We start from the raw sequence: 19,198 nt of genomic DNA, 5'->3' as shown, positions 1-19,198 counted from the left end.
TCATCTTCACCCTGGTTAGTATCCCCACAGTTTTGCAGTTTACTCATTAGTTACATTAGAGGATGTGAATAGTCCTGGATTATATTATTGGCTTTGTGGATTGGAAGATTTGTCCTCAGAGTAGGTCCAGTGGTTTTTTGTGAACTTTACCTGGTTGCTATTACCTAGAAGGATTAAAATAGGATCTCCTCCTCCTCCGTGTAACCCCAGATCCAGCTTTTAAAACAAACAGGCATTGCATATAATTAGCATTGCTTCAACAAGGCATATATTAAAACTTTTATAACAGAGACCTACCTGGTAGATGATGAAGTGTCAAATAATCATTTTGACTTTTAGATGGTTTTTACTGTCACATTAGATGTTCTTCATTAAACTTCAAAAACTTGGTCTAGGCTAGTATTTTAAAATATTCGTGGCCTCCCAAGAATCACTTTAGCCTACTTTTAGAAAAACACTGCATTAAAAGTTAAAAGATTATTTTTTCAAAGGTAGCAGATACAAGCACAAAAATCATATGTTTATACTCAGTTGTGGGGTGGTCATCTAGAAAATCCAGAATGTGTTTCTATTCAGCGTTTCTTTTTATTAGTTTATCAATGAAACAACAGTACAAAGTTGACAGATGCTTGTAAAGATTTCACACGTACTCAAGAATATGTTTTCTGTGGGCCCAAGTTTAAGAAACAGTGATCTAAAGCTTTATCGATATACTGATGTAAAATCTAGTGGAGATACCTAGAGTATGTTTGTGTTGGATCCCTGTCAGATTATGAGAGGGAAAGGTGATAAGGGATCAGGCTAGCAGAGCACCTTGTAGGAACCACATGCCTGAAAGGTAAAGAACAAAATGAGGGATTCCTGCGATTTTTGAAAACAGAATCAACATTCTAAGGGTGGTGACAAATACTCTAGAAAAGCTACATGGATTCATCTGAGGAATGGAAGCAGACTGATAAACTCAAGGCAGGTAGAAAGACAGCCAGAAAGGTTAGAGGCTTAAGTGAAAAACAGACTGTCAGTTATATGCTCAAAATATTTAGAAATGCAAGTGTGTTACTAATGTAGAGAATGACAGTTTGCATATGTAAAAGGGGAAATTCTGTAATATGTGTACCTATTAGGATGTGTTACCCAGGAAGATTTGCAAAACCTCTTACTTAGGAAAAGAAATATTTCCTACCTTTTGCCTTCATAAAACGATCAGATTATAGTTACTTTTTAAAAAAATTTATCTATTTTTAATTGAAGGCTAATTGCTTTACAGTATTGCATTGGTTTCTGCCAAACATCAACATGAATCAGTCATAGGTTTACCCATGTTCCTTCCCACTTGAACATCCCTCCCACCTGCCTCCCCATCTCACCCTTCTAGGTTGTTACTGAGCCCTGGTTTGAGTTCCCTGAGTCATACAACAAATTCCCATTGGCTGTCTATTTTACATATGGTAATATATGTTTCCATGTTACTCTCTGCATAGCTCCCACCCTTTCCTTCCCCTTCCAGCTGTGTCCATGGGTCTGTTCTCAGTGTCTGTGTCTCAGTTGCTGCTCTGAAAATAGGTTCATCAGTACCGTCTTTGTAGATTCCATATATATGTGTTAGTATACGATAATTGTTTTTCTCTAACTTATTACTTCACTGTATAATAGGCTCTAGGTTCATCCACCTCATTAGGACTATGTCAGGAGCCGTGTTAGGCATTACTGACAAAATGGAGGCACAGCCCCAACCCCCTCTCCTCATCCCACAGGCACGGTCCCGGGATGAAGGAGTTAGGTCTTGTGATTCTGACTTGTCCTTTCCTTCCTTTGGTTGAGTTGGCTGAAAAGAATGTTAAGGTGCTTATTGTTCTTGTGAGGAGCATGAGAAAGCACAAAGCCTTCTGCAGTTATGCCCAGGAAATAATCCATAAAGTTAACTATTGACACTTGTTCAAGGACCTTTACAAAGAATGTTCCAGGATGAGCACATAGGCCACAGCTTGAGGCCATGGGAAAAATTATTATCTGAGACCTGCTTGTGAGGGAAATGTTTATGGCAAAAGAAGTTTGCTGAATTTAGGGTTTAGGAATAATTAAGAATAGTTAGAAGCTAAAAGTTTAAGGAATGTTGTAGTGTTGGCATATTTTACTATAGCTTATAGAGACTAGGAATTTTAGAGATACTAATAGCTAGAAGCCTTTTTAGGAGATAATGAGCTAAGGATACTAGGGGCTAGCAGGATTTAGAAAGGTAAGAAATAAACTGAGGAATATGGTATGAAGCCCAGAGAGAAACACGAGTTACAATGTAATCACAAGGACACTTAAGGGGGAACTCTGAAGGGCAACAATGATTTATGGAGACAGTAAATCTGGGTGAGGGGAAACTGAAGATGTCAAACCTCTGACCTAATGCTTTTGTAAAAGTATAAAAGAAAACCTGATGCTTGAAATAAACATGCAGTCCTGCACTTTGAGTCAGAGGCTGCATCATTCTCCGCCAACACCTCTCATCCCTTCAGGCTGAGTCCCTGGCTGCTGGAGCTGGACTGGACTCCAGCAGGACTGACTCAAATGTGTTCCTTTTTATGGCCAAGTAATATTCCACTGTATATATGTACCACAGCTTTTTTATCTATTCATCTGTTGATGGACATATAAGTTGCTTCCATGTCCTAGCTATTGTAAATAGAGCTGCAATAAACATTGGGTTACATGTGTCTTTCCTCAAGGTATATGCCTTGTAGTGGGATTGCTAGGTCATATGGTGGTTTTATTCCTAGTTTTTTAAGAAATCTCTGTACTGTTCTATATAGTAACTGTATCAATTTGCAGATTGTCAGTTACTTTTAAACTGACAGGACTTGGACGTGTGGGATAGGGTAGATTTATGACCAGCATGAAATTTACTTTTAAGCTAGCAACTTTTGAGAGCAACTAGTAGAAAGAACTTGACTTGACCCTAAGCAAGAGAAACACATATGGTTTCTCTTTTCATACATTCCCACTTCTTTATGTCACTACCACCTTTCCAAAGCTGGGCCCCCATCCTATGTCTCTTTCCTAAAGAGTTATCTTCACACTGTAAGTGTAACATTTTCCTGGTGTATTTTAGTGCTTGCCTCTTGATAACTCAAAGTCAGTGTAAGAAATAAATTTCTTATGGAAGTATTTCGGTAACTTATGAAAGGAAAAATAATTAGTGGAGCAGGTGCTTTCCTTTTGATTGGTACTATGTGCCATTAAAACCATACTACATTTCTTACCACTTTCATTCATCTTAACAAAATTAAAGAGGTCAATTAGGGAGGGTGTTCTGTGTATGTGTTCCAATTCTGTGTCATGATTGCTATTTTTGTCTGAAGAGTGTTTAATGCTCTAGAAAATTCTGAATGGGAAACATAAGAATTTTTCAAGCACAAAACACCTTATAATGTTTGAAAAACAACAACAAACTAGGTGTTAAGAATGAATCTAACATGCTGAGTTTGAGGTAAAGGGGAAGAAGAAAAAATGAATTTAATATTTTAAGCATATCCATATTTTTGAATTAAATTAAGTTTTGCCATCAGTGGTTTTCAACCAGTCGCAGGATCAGGAATGAGAATTTTGGTATCAAAGCCAGCCTGAGTTTTTAAGAAGTTGGGCAACACTTGACCATTAATTTGAGTGATTTCAATGAAGTCTTGGTTGGGATTTTATGCATTTTCTATGGTGAAAAGGATGGAGTTCTTGAACAAATGAATGGTTTCAACAAGTCAGGGCAGTAAGTAGACATATCCCTCCCCAGACCAGGAAATTTTATTAGCATCCCTTTTTGATATCTACATAAATGAACATCTTTTCATAAGAACAACTAGAATACCTCTAGTTGGCATCGTTTCATTAGTTAATAACTACTAACCAAAACTAATTTTGTTGCTAAAAGAATACAATTTGTTCTTTCTAGTAATTTATATATATATATATATATATATATACACACACACTTTCTGATTAGTAAGATTTTATGATCATCTGACTTAAAAGATTTTGAAAAATGAAAAAATTCTCATCCTCATCTCTCTCTGAATTTTTAAATAGCTGCTAAATCAAAAGAAAGACATTTGATTTTGTTGGTAATTCAGTAAGATAACTAATGTGTACTTCAAAAATACAGTTTGGTTTTATTCCTCACTTAAAATTAAGCCCTATGAATTTCTCACCTTTTCATCACAACATAAACCTAAGCTTTGGACAAACATTGTGCTGAATTTGAGAGTAGAGTACACTAACACCAGATTACAAGTCAACTTCTTCTGAATTGGTACACTGCTTTCTACACATAAGACTTAAATAGATTTATTTGGGCTTAAGGTTTTCCTTCCTGCCTTTGTATCTAATAAACTATTTTTCATCTCTTTCCCAAGGTTCTCATACAGCTGGAAATTAATGAGCACTTCACATTTTCATTCGATTTTGAAGATTTTAAATTTAGAATTTAAGTTATTATTTTTTATTTAAAAATAGAATACTTGCAGTGAATTTAACATGTGCAAAGAAAGACATTTGATTTTGTTGGTAATTCAGTAAGATAACTAATGTGTACTTCAAAAATGCAGATAATAGTGAAATTTTAGAATGAGCACTATCATAGGCCCATCTTCTAAAAATAAAATTGCTGTCTATCTAAGAACCATTTCTCCATGACAGTCCAATACTAATCTTAATGATAACGTTGTGTAACAGAAATGAAAGCCTATCTAAAGCTTTGTCCATCTCTGGGGCTTAATTCCTTCATAGAAAATAAGCTGTATTTTGCACAACTTGTTATGTCTAATTTGCCATCATATATATATATATATATATATATATATATATTTAATTTCTCATTTGTGATTCTGCTAAATGGAAAACTTTGGTGGGGATTTCTAGTTAAGTAACATTAGTTGAAGGTATAGTCTCCTATACCTCTCCTATACCCGAGAGGGCCTAGGCCGGGCCGGGGGCCGGGGGCGGCGGCCGAGAGGGGCTGGGCCGGGGGCCGGGGGCCGGGGGCCGGGGGCGGCGGCTGAGAGGGGCTGGGCCGGGGGCCTGGGGCCGGGGGTCGGGGGCGGTGGCCGACAGGGGCTAGGGCGGGCCGGGAGCCGGGGGCGGCGGCCGACAGGGACTAGGCCGAGCCGGGGGCCGGGAACCAGGGGCGGCGACCGGCAGAGCCTAGGCCGGGCCGGGGGCCGGGGGCGGCGGCCGAGAGGGACTAGGCCGGACCGGGGGCCGGGGGCCGGGGGCGGCGGCCGAGAGGGGCTAGGCCGGGCCGGGGGCCGGGGGCGGCGGCCGACAGGGACTAGGCCGGGCCGGGGGCCGGGGGCCGGGGGCGGCGGCCGAGAGGGGCTAGGCCGGGCCGGGGGCTGGGGGCCGGGGGCGGCGGCCGACAGGGGCTAGGGCGGGCCAGGAGCCGGGGGCGGAGGCCGACAGGGACTAGGCCGGGCCGGGGGCCGGCGGCTGCGGCCGAGAGGGGCTAGGCCGGGCCTGGGGCCGGGGGCCGGGGGCGGCGGCCGACAGGGCCTAGGCTGGGCTGGGGCCGGGGGCCGGGGGCGGCGGCCGAGAGGGGCTAGGCCGGGCCGGGGCCGGGGGCCGGGGGCCGGGGGCGGCGGCCGACAGGGGCTAGGGCGGGCCGGGAGCCGGGGGCGGCGGCCTACAGGGACTAGGCCGGGCCTGGGGCCGGGAACGGCAGCCGACAGGGGCTAGACCAGGCCGGGGGCCGGGAGCCGGGGGTGGCGTCTGGCAGAGCCTAGGCCGGTCTGGGGGCTGGGGGCGGCAGCCGACAGGGGCTAGGCTGGGCCAGGGCCGGGGGCCGGGGGTGGCGGCTGACAGGGAAAACTAGCTAATCTAATCACACGGACCACAGCCTTGTCTATCTCAATGAAACTAAGCCATGCCGTGTGGGGCCACCCAAGACAGATGGCTCATGGTGGAGAGGTCTGACAGATTGTGGTCCACTGGAGAAGGGCATGGCAAACCACTTCAGTATTCTTGCCTTGAGAACCCCATGAACAGTATGAAAAGGCAAAAACATAGGGCACTGAAAGATGAACTCCCCAGGTCAGTAGGTGCCCAATATACTAATGGAAATCAGTGGAGAAATAACTCCAGAAAGAATGATGGGATGGAGCCAAAGCAAAAACGATACCCAACTGTGAATGTGACTGGTGACAGACGCAAAGTCCGATGCTGTAAAGAGCAATATTGCATAGGAACTTGGAATGTTAGGTCCGTGAATCAAGGCAAACTGGAAGTGGTCAAACAGGAGATGGCAAGAGTGAACGTCGACATTCCAGGAATCAGCGAACTAAGATGGACTGGAATGGGTGAATTTAACTCAGATGACCATTATATCTACTACTGTGGGCAAGAATCCCTTAGAAGAAATGGAGTAGCCATCATGGTCAACAAAAGAGTCCAAAATGCAGTACTTGGATGCAGTCGCAAAAACAATAGAATGATCTCTGTTCGTTTCCAAGGCAAACCATTCAATATCACAGTAATCCAAGTCTGTGCCCCAACCAGTAATGCCAAAGAAGCTGAAGTTGAACGATTCTATGAAGACCTACAAGACCTTTTAGGACTAACACCCAAAACAGCTGTCCTTTTCATTATAGGGGACTGGAATGCAAAAGTAGGAAGTCAAGAAACACCTGGCGTAACAGGCAAGTTTGGCCTTGGAGTACAGAATGAAGCAGGGCAAAGGCTAATAGAGTTTTGCCACGAGAACGCACTGGTCATAGCAAACACCCTATTCCAACAACACAAGAGAAGACTCTACACGTGGACATCACCAGATGGTCAACACCGAAATCAGGTTGATTATATTTTTTGCAGCCAAAGATGGAGAAGCTCTATACAGTCAGCAAAAACAAGACCGGGAGCAGACTGTGGCTCGGATCATGAACTGCTTATTGCCAAATTCAGACTTAAATTGAAGAAAGTAGGGCAAACCACTAGACCATTCAGGTATGACCTAGATCAAATCCCTTATGAGTATACTGTGGAAGTGACAAATAGATTTAAGGGTCTAGACCTGATAGACAGAGTGCCTGATGAACTATGGACAGAGGTTCGTGACATTGTACAGGAGACAGGGATCAAGACAATCCCCATGGAAAAGAAATGCAAAAAAGCAAAATGGCTGTCTGAGGAGGCCTTACAGATAGCTTGGAAGAGAAGAAAAGCGAAAAGCAAAGGAGAAAAGGAAAGATATTCCCATCTGAATGCAGAGTTCCAGAGAATAGCAAGGAGAGATAAGAAAGCCTTCCTCAGCGATCAGTGCAAACAAATAGAGGAAAACAACAGATTTGGAAAGACTAGAGATCTCTTCAAGAAAATTAGAGATACCAAAGGAACATTTCATGCAAAGATAGGCTCGATAAAGGACAGAAATGGTATGGAACTAACAGAAGCAGAAGATATTAAGAAGAGGTGGCAAGAATACACAGAAGAACTGTACAAAAAAGATCTTCACAACCCAGATAATCACGATGGTGTGATCACTCACCTAGAGCCAGACATCCTGGAATGTGAAGTCAAGTGGGCCTTAGAAAGCATCACTACGAACGAATCTAGTGGAGGTGATGGAATTCCAGTTGAGCTATTTCAAATCCTCAAAGATGATGCTGTGAAAGTGCTGCACTCGATATGTCAGCAAATCTGGAAAACTCAGCAGTTGCCACAGGACTGGAAGAGGTCAGTCTTCGTTCCAATCCCAAAGAAAGGCAATGCCAAAGAATGCTCAAACTACCGCACAATTGCACTCATTTCACATGCTAGTAAAGTAATGCTCAAGCCACGCTTCAGCAATATGTGAACCGTGAACTTCCAGATGTTCAAGCTGGTTTTAGAAAAGGCAGAGGAACCAGAGATCAAATTGCCAATATCCGCTGGATCATCGAAAAAGCAAGAGATTTCCAGAAAAACATCTATTTCTGCTTTATTGACTATGCCAAAGCCTTTGACTGTGTGGATCACAATAAACTGTGGAAAATTCTGAAAGAGATGGGAATACCAGACCATCTGACCTGTCTCTTGAGAAACCTGTATGCAGGTCAGGAAGCAACAGTTAGAACTGGACATGGAACAACAGACTGGTTCCAAATAGGAAAAGGAGTACGTCAAGGCTGTATATTGTCACCCTGCTTATTTAACTTCTATGCAGAGTACATCATGAGAAACGCTGGGCTGGAAGAAACACAAGCTGGAATCAAGATTGCCGGGAGAAATATCAATAACCTCAGATATGCGGATGACACCACCCTTATGGCAGAAAGTGAAGAAGAACTAAAGAGCCTCTTGATGAAGGTGAAAGAGGAGAGTGAAAAAGTTGGCTTAAAGCTCAACGTTCAGAAAACTTAAGATCATGGCATCTGGTCCCATCACTCCATGGGAAATAGATGGGGAAACAGTGTCAGACTTTACTTTTTTGGGCTCCAGAATCACTGCTGATGGTGACTGCAGCCATGAAATTAAAAGACGCTTACTCCTTGGAAGGAAGGTTATGGCCAACCTAGATAGCATATTTAAAAGCAGAGACATTACTTTGCCAACAAAAGTCCATCTAGTCAAGGCTATGGTTTTTCCAGTGGTCATGTATGGATGTGAGAGTTGGACGGTGAAGGAAGCTGAGCGCCGCAGAATTGATGCTTTTGAACTGTTGTGTTGGAGAAGACTCTTGAGAGTCCCTTGGACTGCAAGGAGATCCAATCAATCCATCCTAAAAGAGATCAATCCTGGGTGTTCATTGGAAGGTCTGATGTTGAAGCTGAAACTCCAATACTTTGGGCACCTCATGCGAAGAGTTGACTCATTGGAAAAGACCCTAATGCTGGGTACGATTGGGGGCGGGAGGAGAAGGGGACGACAGAGGATGAGATGGTTGAATGGCATCACCGACTCGATGGACATGGGTTTGGGTAGACTCCGGGAGTTGGTGATGGACAGAGAGGCCTGGCGTGCTGCAATTCATGGGGTCGCAAAGAATCGGACACGACTGAGCGACTGAACTGATAGTCTCCTATCTAAACTCCTTCAGGTCATATTGATTAAGTTAGCTAAATTACATTTAAAGGTTGACTTATATTAGTTGAGAATTCTTTATATCTATCTTTTCTTCCCAACTACATTGTAGGACTTTATAGCAGGAACCTTCTTTTATATTTATTTTTTTCCTCTGTATTCATTCTTAACTCTTTAATTCAGTACTTTTCATCATAGATAGTAAATACTTGCTGATTGAGTGAAATAGCTGGGAGAAAGGAAAGAAAACAATAAAGAAAAATAGAGTAAAATAGCTCTGGTAGTACATGTATTCTGATGTGATTTAATGTTTTGTGGCTCTAATAATATAATGACTTCTATGGAGATAGCTTTGTGTCCTTTGAATAAGTTTACCAGTGATGTACTTAAATATCAGTGAATGAAAGTTTTACATTTCTTTGGGAAAAGTGTTTCTTATTATAACTTAACAACTTTTTTAAATAAAAGTTTTAAATGTCTTATTTTTTATTTGACATTTAGTAACAACACAGTTGGTAGCAGCATAATTGATTACATCTGAGGATGCATTATATCTTTAATTTTCTAACATATTTCATTTCTAGCCCATGTTTTTATAGATATACTTACTTTAGGCATCTATTGGCTTAACATGTGGTTTCAGTCTGAATAAATGGACGAATCCTCAAATTAGAGCTGTGTTATACAGTAAAAACTACAAATAGTAACTTTTTAAGCATGTAATATTAGAAGGTCATAGATATTAGTGTAAGCTACTTTGACTGAAGGGTGTATCATTTTTACCCTGTTCTTTGCTGCTGATGTATAATATATACTGTGATTTGAAATTGCTTTTCATCTTAATTGTGGAGTAACTTCAGATTGTATTCTGCTTGTTAAAAGTACTTTAAAACATGCATATTTCTAAAATTAATGTCCTTTGCCAGTGACAGGGGGCATCACAGAAGAGCAGTTTCAGACTCATCAACAGCAGTTAGTTCAAATGCAAAGGCAGCAGCTTGCTCAGCTTCAGCAGAAACAGCAATCTCAGCATTCCTCGCAACAGACACATCCAAAAGCACAGGTAAAGCTGTCTTTGAATCATGGTTATGTCTGTTCTTTCATAATTATGTCATTTTTAAAAAACTTTAGTCAAGTCACAGCAGATAACCTTGTTATTGCTACTCTTGATTTTGAAGATCAAACCTGTGTGTTTTTCAGTTAATTTACCTAATTTCAAGTGACTAGTTTATGTTTCATGAGAGGAGCACTAGAGCCAAATATAGTATTTTTAATTTTGGAAAGAAATAGCTACATATTTTTGGAAAGTTCACTAAGAGTGTTCTTTCCAAGGATATGAGTATCCCAACCCCTTCTTAAACTGTGTGTTGTGCCGTTTGAATATGCCCCATAAGCTGGGAGGTAATTGGCTAGTGCAATAAATCCAGACAACATAGTCCTTTGTCTATTTGAAACTCATTTCCCTGAAGAAAAAATTGCCCCTAGATGAAGTTTTCCTTAGGCACCATTAAATGATTAACAGTGGAGATAAGGCTGTATAAATAAATACCTAATAACATAATTGCTAGAAGAAAGAAGCCCTGCCAGCACCTTGAGATGAGCCTGTGAGACTCATTTTGGACTTCTCGCCACCAGAACTGTATGAGAATAAATTTCTGTTGTTTAAACCTCTAAAAAGCTGTTACTAACCCTAAACTAGTTTTATACAGAATCAAAAGGAACATAACCATTAAACTTGCCTTTGTTTGCCTTTTATGAATCTCAGGTAATTCCAGCCTACTGTAAAGTTACATTTTTACATTGGGACACAAATGACTGTCAGTCATCTTTGTCATTTCATTTTGCCCACAGTATCTAGATTGTCAAGTATTTTTTTTAATTTATTTTTTTATTTTAAATGAAACAAAGTTGAATATTTTTAATGATGAATGGTACATTTCACAAAGAAGATAGACATCATAAACCATTAGACACTTTAACAACAAAGAAACAAAGATATATAAAGCAAAAATCAGAAGAGATATAAGGGAAAAAGATACATAATCATAGTGAGACATATTAACGATTGTCAAATATTTTTAAAGGCATTAACACTTGGAAAAATGAATAGGGCATAAAGATTTAGATTGTTTATTACCCTAGCTCTTTCTCATAAATAGTTGCTTCCCAGTTTTTAGTAACTTTCTTATTTCGCAGATGAAAATAGTCTGTGAAGTCCTAGATCTCTTAACATAAATACTTGTAACTGTTCAGAATGAAAAAGGCAAGAGCCTCTTGGGTTTTCTCACTTCTTTACGTGTTTGTGAACTCACATCTAAAAAGTTGAGAGTTTAACTTTGTTTATTTTATAGGGCTCAAGCACCTCTGACTGTATGTCTAAAACACTTGACTCAGCCAGCGCCCATTTTGCTGCATCTGCAGTGGTCAGTGCACCTGTTCCAAGTCGCAGTGAGGTAGCCAAGGAACAGAACACTGGCCACAACAACATAAATGGTGTTGTCCAGCCTTCAGGTAAGCGTGTCCTTTCAAGTGATACTTACTAGCTCAAAGTTGCAACTCAGTGATTTGAGATATGGTTTTTGATTTTTAAATCCAGAGGGGAAGCATTGTACAAGAAATCAGTTAGGACTCCATAATTTCTATGGCTGTGTGTGGTGGAATAGCTTTTTTCTAAAAGTCACATCAAGCCTGCTTCCTGTGTCCTCCCATGCCCAGTTGATACCTACCTGTGTAACAGTCCACCCTGCCTAGTTTTATCTACATACTAGCTTTTGCCTCACATCTTAGCAGTCACATCAAGCTAATTGCTAACCATCATTGTTGAATCATTTGCGCATTTATAAAGGAGAATTATGTTGAAAGTCTGATGGTCTGTCACTAAGTTGGAAATTGGATTTACTTTCCCAGTCTTACACACTCACAGGCCTGCTTTCTGTGACAGGACCTCTCTGTCCTGTTATACAATTTCCATATATGAAGGCAGCAGAATACTTTGCAAAACCGTTTTATGCAGGCTAGTAGAAAGAAGATAGCTTTGGGGTTGTAAAGGTGAATATGTTGTAGTTATTGATTAGAAACTCTCTTCGGAGATTTAATTAGATTACAAATGTTTGCATTTCTTTTTATTTTTAAACTCCTAATTTTTTAAAGAGTTTAGTTAATGTCTCATGAGGTGAATTGAACAATTTTTTTTTTCTTCTCCTTCAGGAACCTCTAAAACATTATACTCCACCAATATGGCTTTATCATCCAGCCCAGGGATTTCAGCTGTACAACTTGTAAGGACAGTTGGCCACACCACTACAAACCACTTAATCCCAGCATTGTGCACAAGCAGTCCTCAAACACTTCCCATGAACAATTCCTGCCTGACAAACGCAGTGCACCTCAATAACGTCAGTGTTGTTTCTCCAGTCAATGTGCATATCAATACACGGACTTCAGCACCATCGCCAACAGCCTTAAAACTTGCCACAGTTGCTGCCAGTATGGACAGAGTGCCAAAGGTTACTCCTAGCAGTGCCATCAGCAGCATAGCCAGGTGTGTGTGTGTGTGTTTGTATGTCAAGTATCGTTCTGTCTCTTTCTACTGGCTCAGATCCTGTGGGAGGAAGAGACTTTTCCTTTTTTTTTCTTTTACTGCTCAAGCCATAGATATCTTGTCAACTGATTGACTTGCTTTTCAACAGATATTGAATATCTGCTTAGTCTAAAGCTGTGTGCTTAGATCATTTGTTTAAGGTCCTTAGTAGAATGTTTAAATGCCAATCAGAACTGTTATTTAAAAAAAGGGGGGAGGGTAGTCCACATCAACTTGGGAACCATCAAACTGAAAAAATACATCAGCTATTTTAGAAGCTTTAGTTATTCTTATATTTCTTCTTTGTAGTTTAGGCAGTCTGGCAGGCTAGAGTTATTGTTAGCTCCCAGAGTTTTAGTTTTCAAATCAAATTTGTATTTTTTTAACATTATACCCAAAGGGAAAGTAAATTATTCTGTGTATATTTTAGAACTGAGAATATCCTGGAATTAACTAAATCTATGATAATGTATTTCAGATTGTTTTTTTCTTTCTATGACACTAATGAATGCGAACAGTGAATCAAAAAAATTGATCTGCATGGATTAATAACTACATGACCATAAACCTGTAATATTAAACTGTAGTGGAAAGTAATTTAAGTAATACTGTGCTCCTAATGATTATTATTTATGAGCATCGTATGCTCTGTCTGTTGTAAAAAGCTTGAATTGTCCTATGTTATATGTTTCATAAGTAATTTATCATTGACTTCTACTGAAAGAAATACTGTGTTAAGTTGCTGTTTTCCCTAAGTAAATAATTATAATCAAGTTCATAGGATTTCTTAACTGAAGAAAACTTTTCCTCATTCCTGTATAGAAATTGTAAAAATGGGAGATGTTCTTATGCAGTATGTTTAGTTGTAATTATATAAAACGCATCTGTAACTACTAAGTGATAAACATCATATTCTAGAGAGTATTAATGTTTATTTTACTCTTTGCCTTATTATAGAGAGAACCATGAACCAGAAAGATTGGGTTTAAATGGAATAGCAGAGACAACAGTAGCTATGGAAGTGACATAACCTAAAACATGTGGCTTTGACCTGTGCTGATGGTGTGCAGTCATTCATATTCCAGCTGAATGCAAAAGGCGAAACTCTGTGGATCACAGAGCGTAACAATGGACCTAAATGGACTATAGTATATCGGATGTTAAATCGATATATGATGTATATTTTGTAAAATTGGGAAAATCACTACCTTGTAAAATAGTTTATTTGTATCATCAATATTATTTCTGTTACTTGAATAGTAGATATTCATCATCATGCTTTTGCACTTGAATTTGCAACTGAATGGATTTTAAAAAATAATTCTTTAATGGGATCATGAGCATGAAATGGGATCCTGCATCACTTGTTTTAACTATTTATTTTGCCATGTTTACATTTTGTATCTTGTAAAAATAAATCCAACTTTGTGTCTAAAAAGTTAAAGATTCATAGCTAGGAAATGAAATTCTTGTAATTTTTTTCTAAAGGAACTGTAAAGTTTTCACTTGGTTCATTTTGTTTCACAATTTGACTAGATGGACTTTTTGGTAAATACTTTAGTGGCATTTCACTGTCAAATATGAAGTTCAAGGCAAAATAGTATTTTCTATTACTGTGCAGGGGAAAGGGATGGATCGATACATGCAAATTTAATGTAGTAACTCACTTTTCCATATATTTTGAATGTATATTTCTATTTATAATACCAGTTTATAAAAAATGATTACACAGAAAAAAAGGACTAGGAAAAATTATGCATCTAGTACATTTAAACTGTGCAGGTATGAAAATTTTTCAAGGATTACATTTTATCCGAAGACTGCATATTTTAACTGGCTTTAAAACTGTAACACACCACATAAAGGATATTTTACCAGGTATGTATTGCATTATATCATTGCAATAATTATTGGAAGTCTAGATATCGAGCCATCCCAGGTGTTGGGAGGGGGGGAGGGTTGTGGCAAGATTGTCTTTTCAATTTTGGAGAGTTTTCCTGTGGCTACAAGGCAAGTAACGGGTTGGAAAAAGTCTGACTGTAAGCGTTGGACACCTTCATAGTGTAGTGTTTTAGTGACTTTTTTTATACGGTTCTTGTATATTAGATACGTGTAGTGGTGTTTCAGAATGTTTGTTTATGCACTAGTTCAGACAACTTTCCCTGTTACTTGTTCTTGATAAGTGAAAACTGCAGGGAAATAAAAATACATATCAAACATGGACATGCTGCATATGTGTTTATTTCACAATGTGCACACAGTATAAGTGAAAATTTAAGGGAGATGATAGCACTTAACAGCACTTTTCATTTTCACAGTGCTTTCCAAGCATTAATGAAAAGAACTATAAGAAGCTCATCTGTGGGCACTATTGAGTTTCAGATAATCCAATATGAACTACCTTTGATAGGAAAAAGTTCTTAAAATATTTTACAGAATGTAAGTAATTTACAGTGTAACATTCATTGAAATCTCATAAGTGAGCCTCATTTTATAAATAAAAGTTTAGAATTATATTGCAAGGGGGTTTTGTCAAGTAAGTACTGGGAAATATTTTTAATGAATATGATTGAAACCATTTCAAACTACATAATTTTATACTTTACATTTTTTATATCTACAGTCCTGAAAGTTGTAAATTGAAATGTCAGTTGAATTAATGGGCCAAGATTTCTGCTGAGAGTGGTTTTTATTCAGGTCCTAAATATGTAAAGCAACTTATAATCAAAACCATAGGAAAAAATAAATTTAATTTCTTCGTTGGTTGTGACCTGATAGGATCCATGCTCATTTCTGCCATACTACCTCTGGAGTTACTCATTGCTGATGATATAAAGAAAATAATTTTGATTTGATATGTAGTTTGACTGTATTCATTCTGCTTTTAGTTGGATGTATCTCCTTGCTACTAAGAACTCAAAACAACTTTAGTGCCAATTTCAGAAAAAAGTTTTATTTCCATTTTACTGAAGTAAAGCATGGAACGAAGTTGCCTTGTGATATACATGTTATAAATAATATAAAACAAAAAACTGTCTACAGTTTCTGAAGATGTGGCAAATTCATCAAAAGCTGATTACAAGTTTTGTTTTTTAAGTAAAATAGAAAAATAGACCTTATTTTGATGGGGTTGTAGCTGTTTCACAGGTATCATTTCTGTTACTTGCACATACATTTTTCCAATGCTTTTCAAAACTTAAGTGACAGATACTTGTTTTTACATTATCAAGTTGAAGCTTAGTTTATTTATTTTTATTTTTTTGACTGCACTAGGTCTTCACTGCAGCATGCAGACTTAGCCCCGTGGTGTGCGGGATCTTAGTTCCCCAACAAGGGATCAAACCTATGTGCCCTGCATTGGAAGGCGGATTCTCAATCACTGGACCACCAGGGAAGTCCCAAGAATAGTTTATTCTTATACAGGCCCTCCACTGGACAGTACCAACATTTCTTGGTTTTTGTGATGAAACTAATACTTAGAGTTCAGTAAGCTTCTAAAGTCCTTGGAATATGTTTTCTGATGAATAGTAGGTTGGTTGGTTGTTGAGTGGTTTTTTAAACAAAGTGGGTAACTCATGTGCTGGGATATCTTGTAATTAAGTATAGGTAAAAATAGTTACAAACTGCCTTTTTCTGCTTTCCTAGAGTACCCTTCCTTTCCTGGTAATTCAAAATCATCATTATGATCAATTAGATTAATTATTATGATACAGCTCTAAGTATATTTGAAGATATGTTGCATATCCTTCTTTTGCAAAAGCCCAAGGGAGAAATTAAGATATCTGGAGGGCACATCTTTAAAATATAAATAGTACATACACCATTCTATTTTTTAAAAAAAATGTTGACTAGAGTAATTGTAACTGTGCTTAGTAGTTTTGTTTTTTTTTTAATTGCAGTGTTGTTTTCTTGGGGGGCAGGGGGAAGAGTAGTAAGAAGAAATAATATTTCAGAAATGTCTCCCTTGTATGTACTACTGTATTTGAGTTGAATGATGCTATATTTAGAACAAATTTCATTGACTGGTAGCGCACCTTTGACTGAGTTGCTCCTTAATCAACTTGGCAAACTAATACATTTCAAAAGGTTAAGGGTAGTAATTCTGAATGTTATGTTCTGTTAAACAAGAGATGTTTTTCATCATTAACCATAACATAATAACATACATTACAGAGCATGACAGTTCTCTCTCAGTGACTTTTTCATTTAGTCCTAACAGTTGTGTGAAGTACTATTATTATTTTACCCATTTTACAGATCAGGAAAATGACGTTTAGAGAAGTTAACTTGCCTTATGTCACAACAGCTGAATAGTTACTGAGCCAGGAATTAGACTTGTGTCTAGTCACCACACTTTTAACACTGGCCTCCCATCTTTAAGAAGGAAGTACCCTTCAGAGGACTACTTACTGTACTTGTTAGTCCACTTATTGGCAATATCTGTATAGCAGAGTTTTAAATTTCATCTAGAAAACAACCTCCTCCATTCTTATACCACCCGGCAATTAATGTTTGTGTTTTGCTTCCCAGACTGAGTCCATTAGATCCAACCGTGGCTTCTAGCCATCCATCAAGCAAACCCAGCCTATCAGTTTATACTCCTCTGTCCGCCAGACTTAGCCGGTAAGTGCGAAAGCTCTCAACCAGCACAAGGCTTTGGAAGCTGGGTCTGGGCCAGGACTTGGCTGAGTGTAGCCTTTTCTGAACCTTGGTTTCCCCATCTGTAAGATGAGCAAATTCCTAAAACTCTATAAAGGAGGCCACACTGACAAGCTTGGTGGAGGTGTGCATGTGGCCAGCATGTCGTTGGCTTCTCACCAAGGATGTGGGAGCTAAGGCCCAGCGTGCAGTTAGTCTAGAGTTTAAGTCCGTACTGTCATCAATGACTGTAAAGTATTGACAGTTGGATTACATCATATAATGCAGCTTATAATACAGAACTAAGAATTCTAACCAACTTCTTTGACTACAAGTCTCAGAAGGGCACAAGAATTTTATATTTGGAGGAGGCAAACTAGGGAAAATAGGACAAGCTACACAGTGCAGTAAAATATCAGAATTTGTTGAGCTGGGCCTTAATCGTTTCTCTATCATTTATTTTTTTGTTGTTATTAAATTAGTTTATCTATTTTTTACTTTACAATATTGTATTTGTTTTGCCATACATTGACATGAATCCACCACGGGTGTACATGTATTCCCCTTCCAGAACCACCCTCCCACCTCCCTCCCCATCCCATCCCTCTGGGTCATCCCGGTGCACCAGCCCCGAGCACCCTGTGTCATGCATTGAACCTGGACTGGCGATTCATTTCACATATGATAATTTACATGCTTCAGTGGCATTCTCCCATATCATCCCGCCCTCGCCCTCTCCCATCAAGTCCATAATACTGTTCTATTTATCTGTGTCTCTTTTGCTGTCTCACATACAGGGTTATCTTTAGCAATTTACTGAATTCCATATATATGTATTAGTATACTGTATTGGTTTTAGAAAAGGCAGAGGAACCAGAGATCAAATTGCCAATATCCGCTGGATCATCGAAAAAGCAAGAGAATTCCAGAAAAACATCTACTTCTGCTTTATTGACTATGCCAAAGCCTTTGACTGTGTGGATCACAATAAACTGTGGAAAATTCTGAAAGAGATGGGAATACCAGATCATCTGACCTGTCTCTTGAGAAACCTGTATGCAGGTCAGGAAGCAACAGTTAGAACTGGACATGGAACAACAGACTGGTTCCAAATAGGAAAAGGAGTACGTCAAGGCTGTATATTGTCACCCTGCTTATTTAACTTCTATGCAGAGTACATCATGAGAAATGCTGGGCTGGAAGAAACATAAGCTGGAATCAAGATTGCTGGGAGAAATATCAATAACCTCAGATATGCAGATGACACCACCCTTATGGCAGAAAGTGAAGAAGAACTAAAGAGCCTCTTGATGAAGGTGAAAGAGGAGAGTGAAAAAGTTGGCTTAAAGCTCAACGTTCAGAAAACTAAGATCATGGCATCTGGTCTCATCACTCCATGGGAAATAGATGGGGAAACAGTGGAAACAGTGTCAGACTTTACTTTTTTGGGCTCCAGAATCACTGCTGATGGTGACTGCAGCCATGAAATTAAAAGACGCTTACTCCTTGGAAGGAAGGTTATGGCCAACCTAGATAGCATGTTTAAAAGCAGAGACATGTAAAGTAATTAGCCCCCAACTAAAATAAATAAATTTATAAAAATAAAAAAATAAAAGCAGAGACATTACTTTGCCAACAAAAGTCCGTCTAGTCAAGGCTATGGTTTTTCCAGTGGTCATGTATGGATGTGAGAGTTGGACGGTGAAGAAAGCTGAGCGCCACAGAATTGATGCTTTTGAACTGTGGTGTTGGAGAAGACTCGAGAGTTTCTTGGACTGCAAGGAGATCCAATCAATCCATCCTAAAAGAGATCAATCCTGGGTGTTCATTGGAAGGTTTGATGTTGAAGCTGAAACTCCAATACTTTGGCCACCTCATGCGAAGGGTTGACTCATTGGAAAAGACCCTAATGCTGGGTAGGATTGGGGGCGGGAGGAGAAGGGGACGACA

At 39.2% G+C, this 19,198-nt stretch overlaps 1 protein-coding gene across 8 annotated transcripts in view; it reads left to right on the top strand.

Annotated features, from left to right (window-relative positions):
* Nucleotides 1–14,833, top strand: part of EPC2 (enhancer of polycomb 2) — a 250,165-nt gene extending 235,332 nt beyond the window's left edge. For all 8 annotated transcript variants that reach the window (XM_081580544.1, XM_081580542.1, XM_081580541.1 and 5 more), the window contains 4 exons: nt 9,957–10,093; nt 11,382–11,541; nt 12,238–12,571; nt 13,568–14,833. In XM_081580544.1, coding sequence (XP_081436670.1) covers nt 9,957–10,093; nt 11,382–11,541; nt 12,238–12,571; nt 13,568–13,640 — 704 coding nt within the window. In that variant the 3' untranslated portion in view covers nt 13,641–14,833. The remainder of the gene's footprint in view (nt 1–9,956; nt 10,094–11,381; nt 11,542–12,237; nt 12,572–13,567) is intronic.
* Nucleotides 14,834–19,198: the final 4,365 nt, after the last annotated feature.

Source organism: Giraffa tippelskirchi, chromosome 3 (genome assembly GCF_054371585.1).
Source record: "Giraffa tippelskirchi isolate mGirTip1 chromosome 3, T2T-mGirTip1v1.2.pri, whole genome shotgun sequence".
In the NCBI taxonomy this organism is placed as follows: Eukaryota; Metazoa; Chordata; class Mammalia; order Artiodactyla; family Giraffidae; genus Giraffa; species Giraffa tippelskirchi.
The sequence above is the reverse complement of the archived record's forward strand: the minus strand, read 5'-3'. Positions and strand labels throughout refer to the sequence as shown.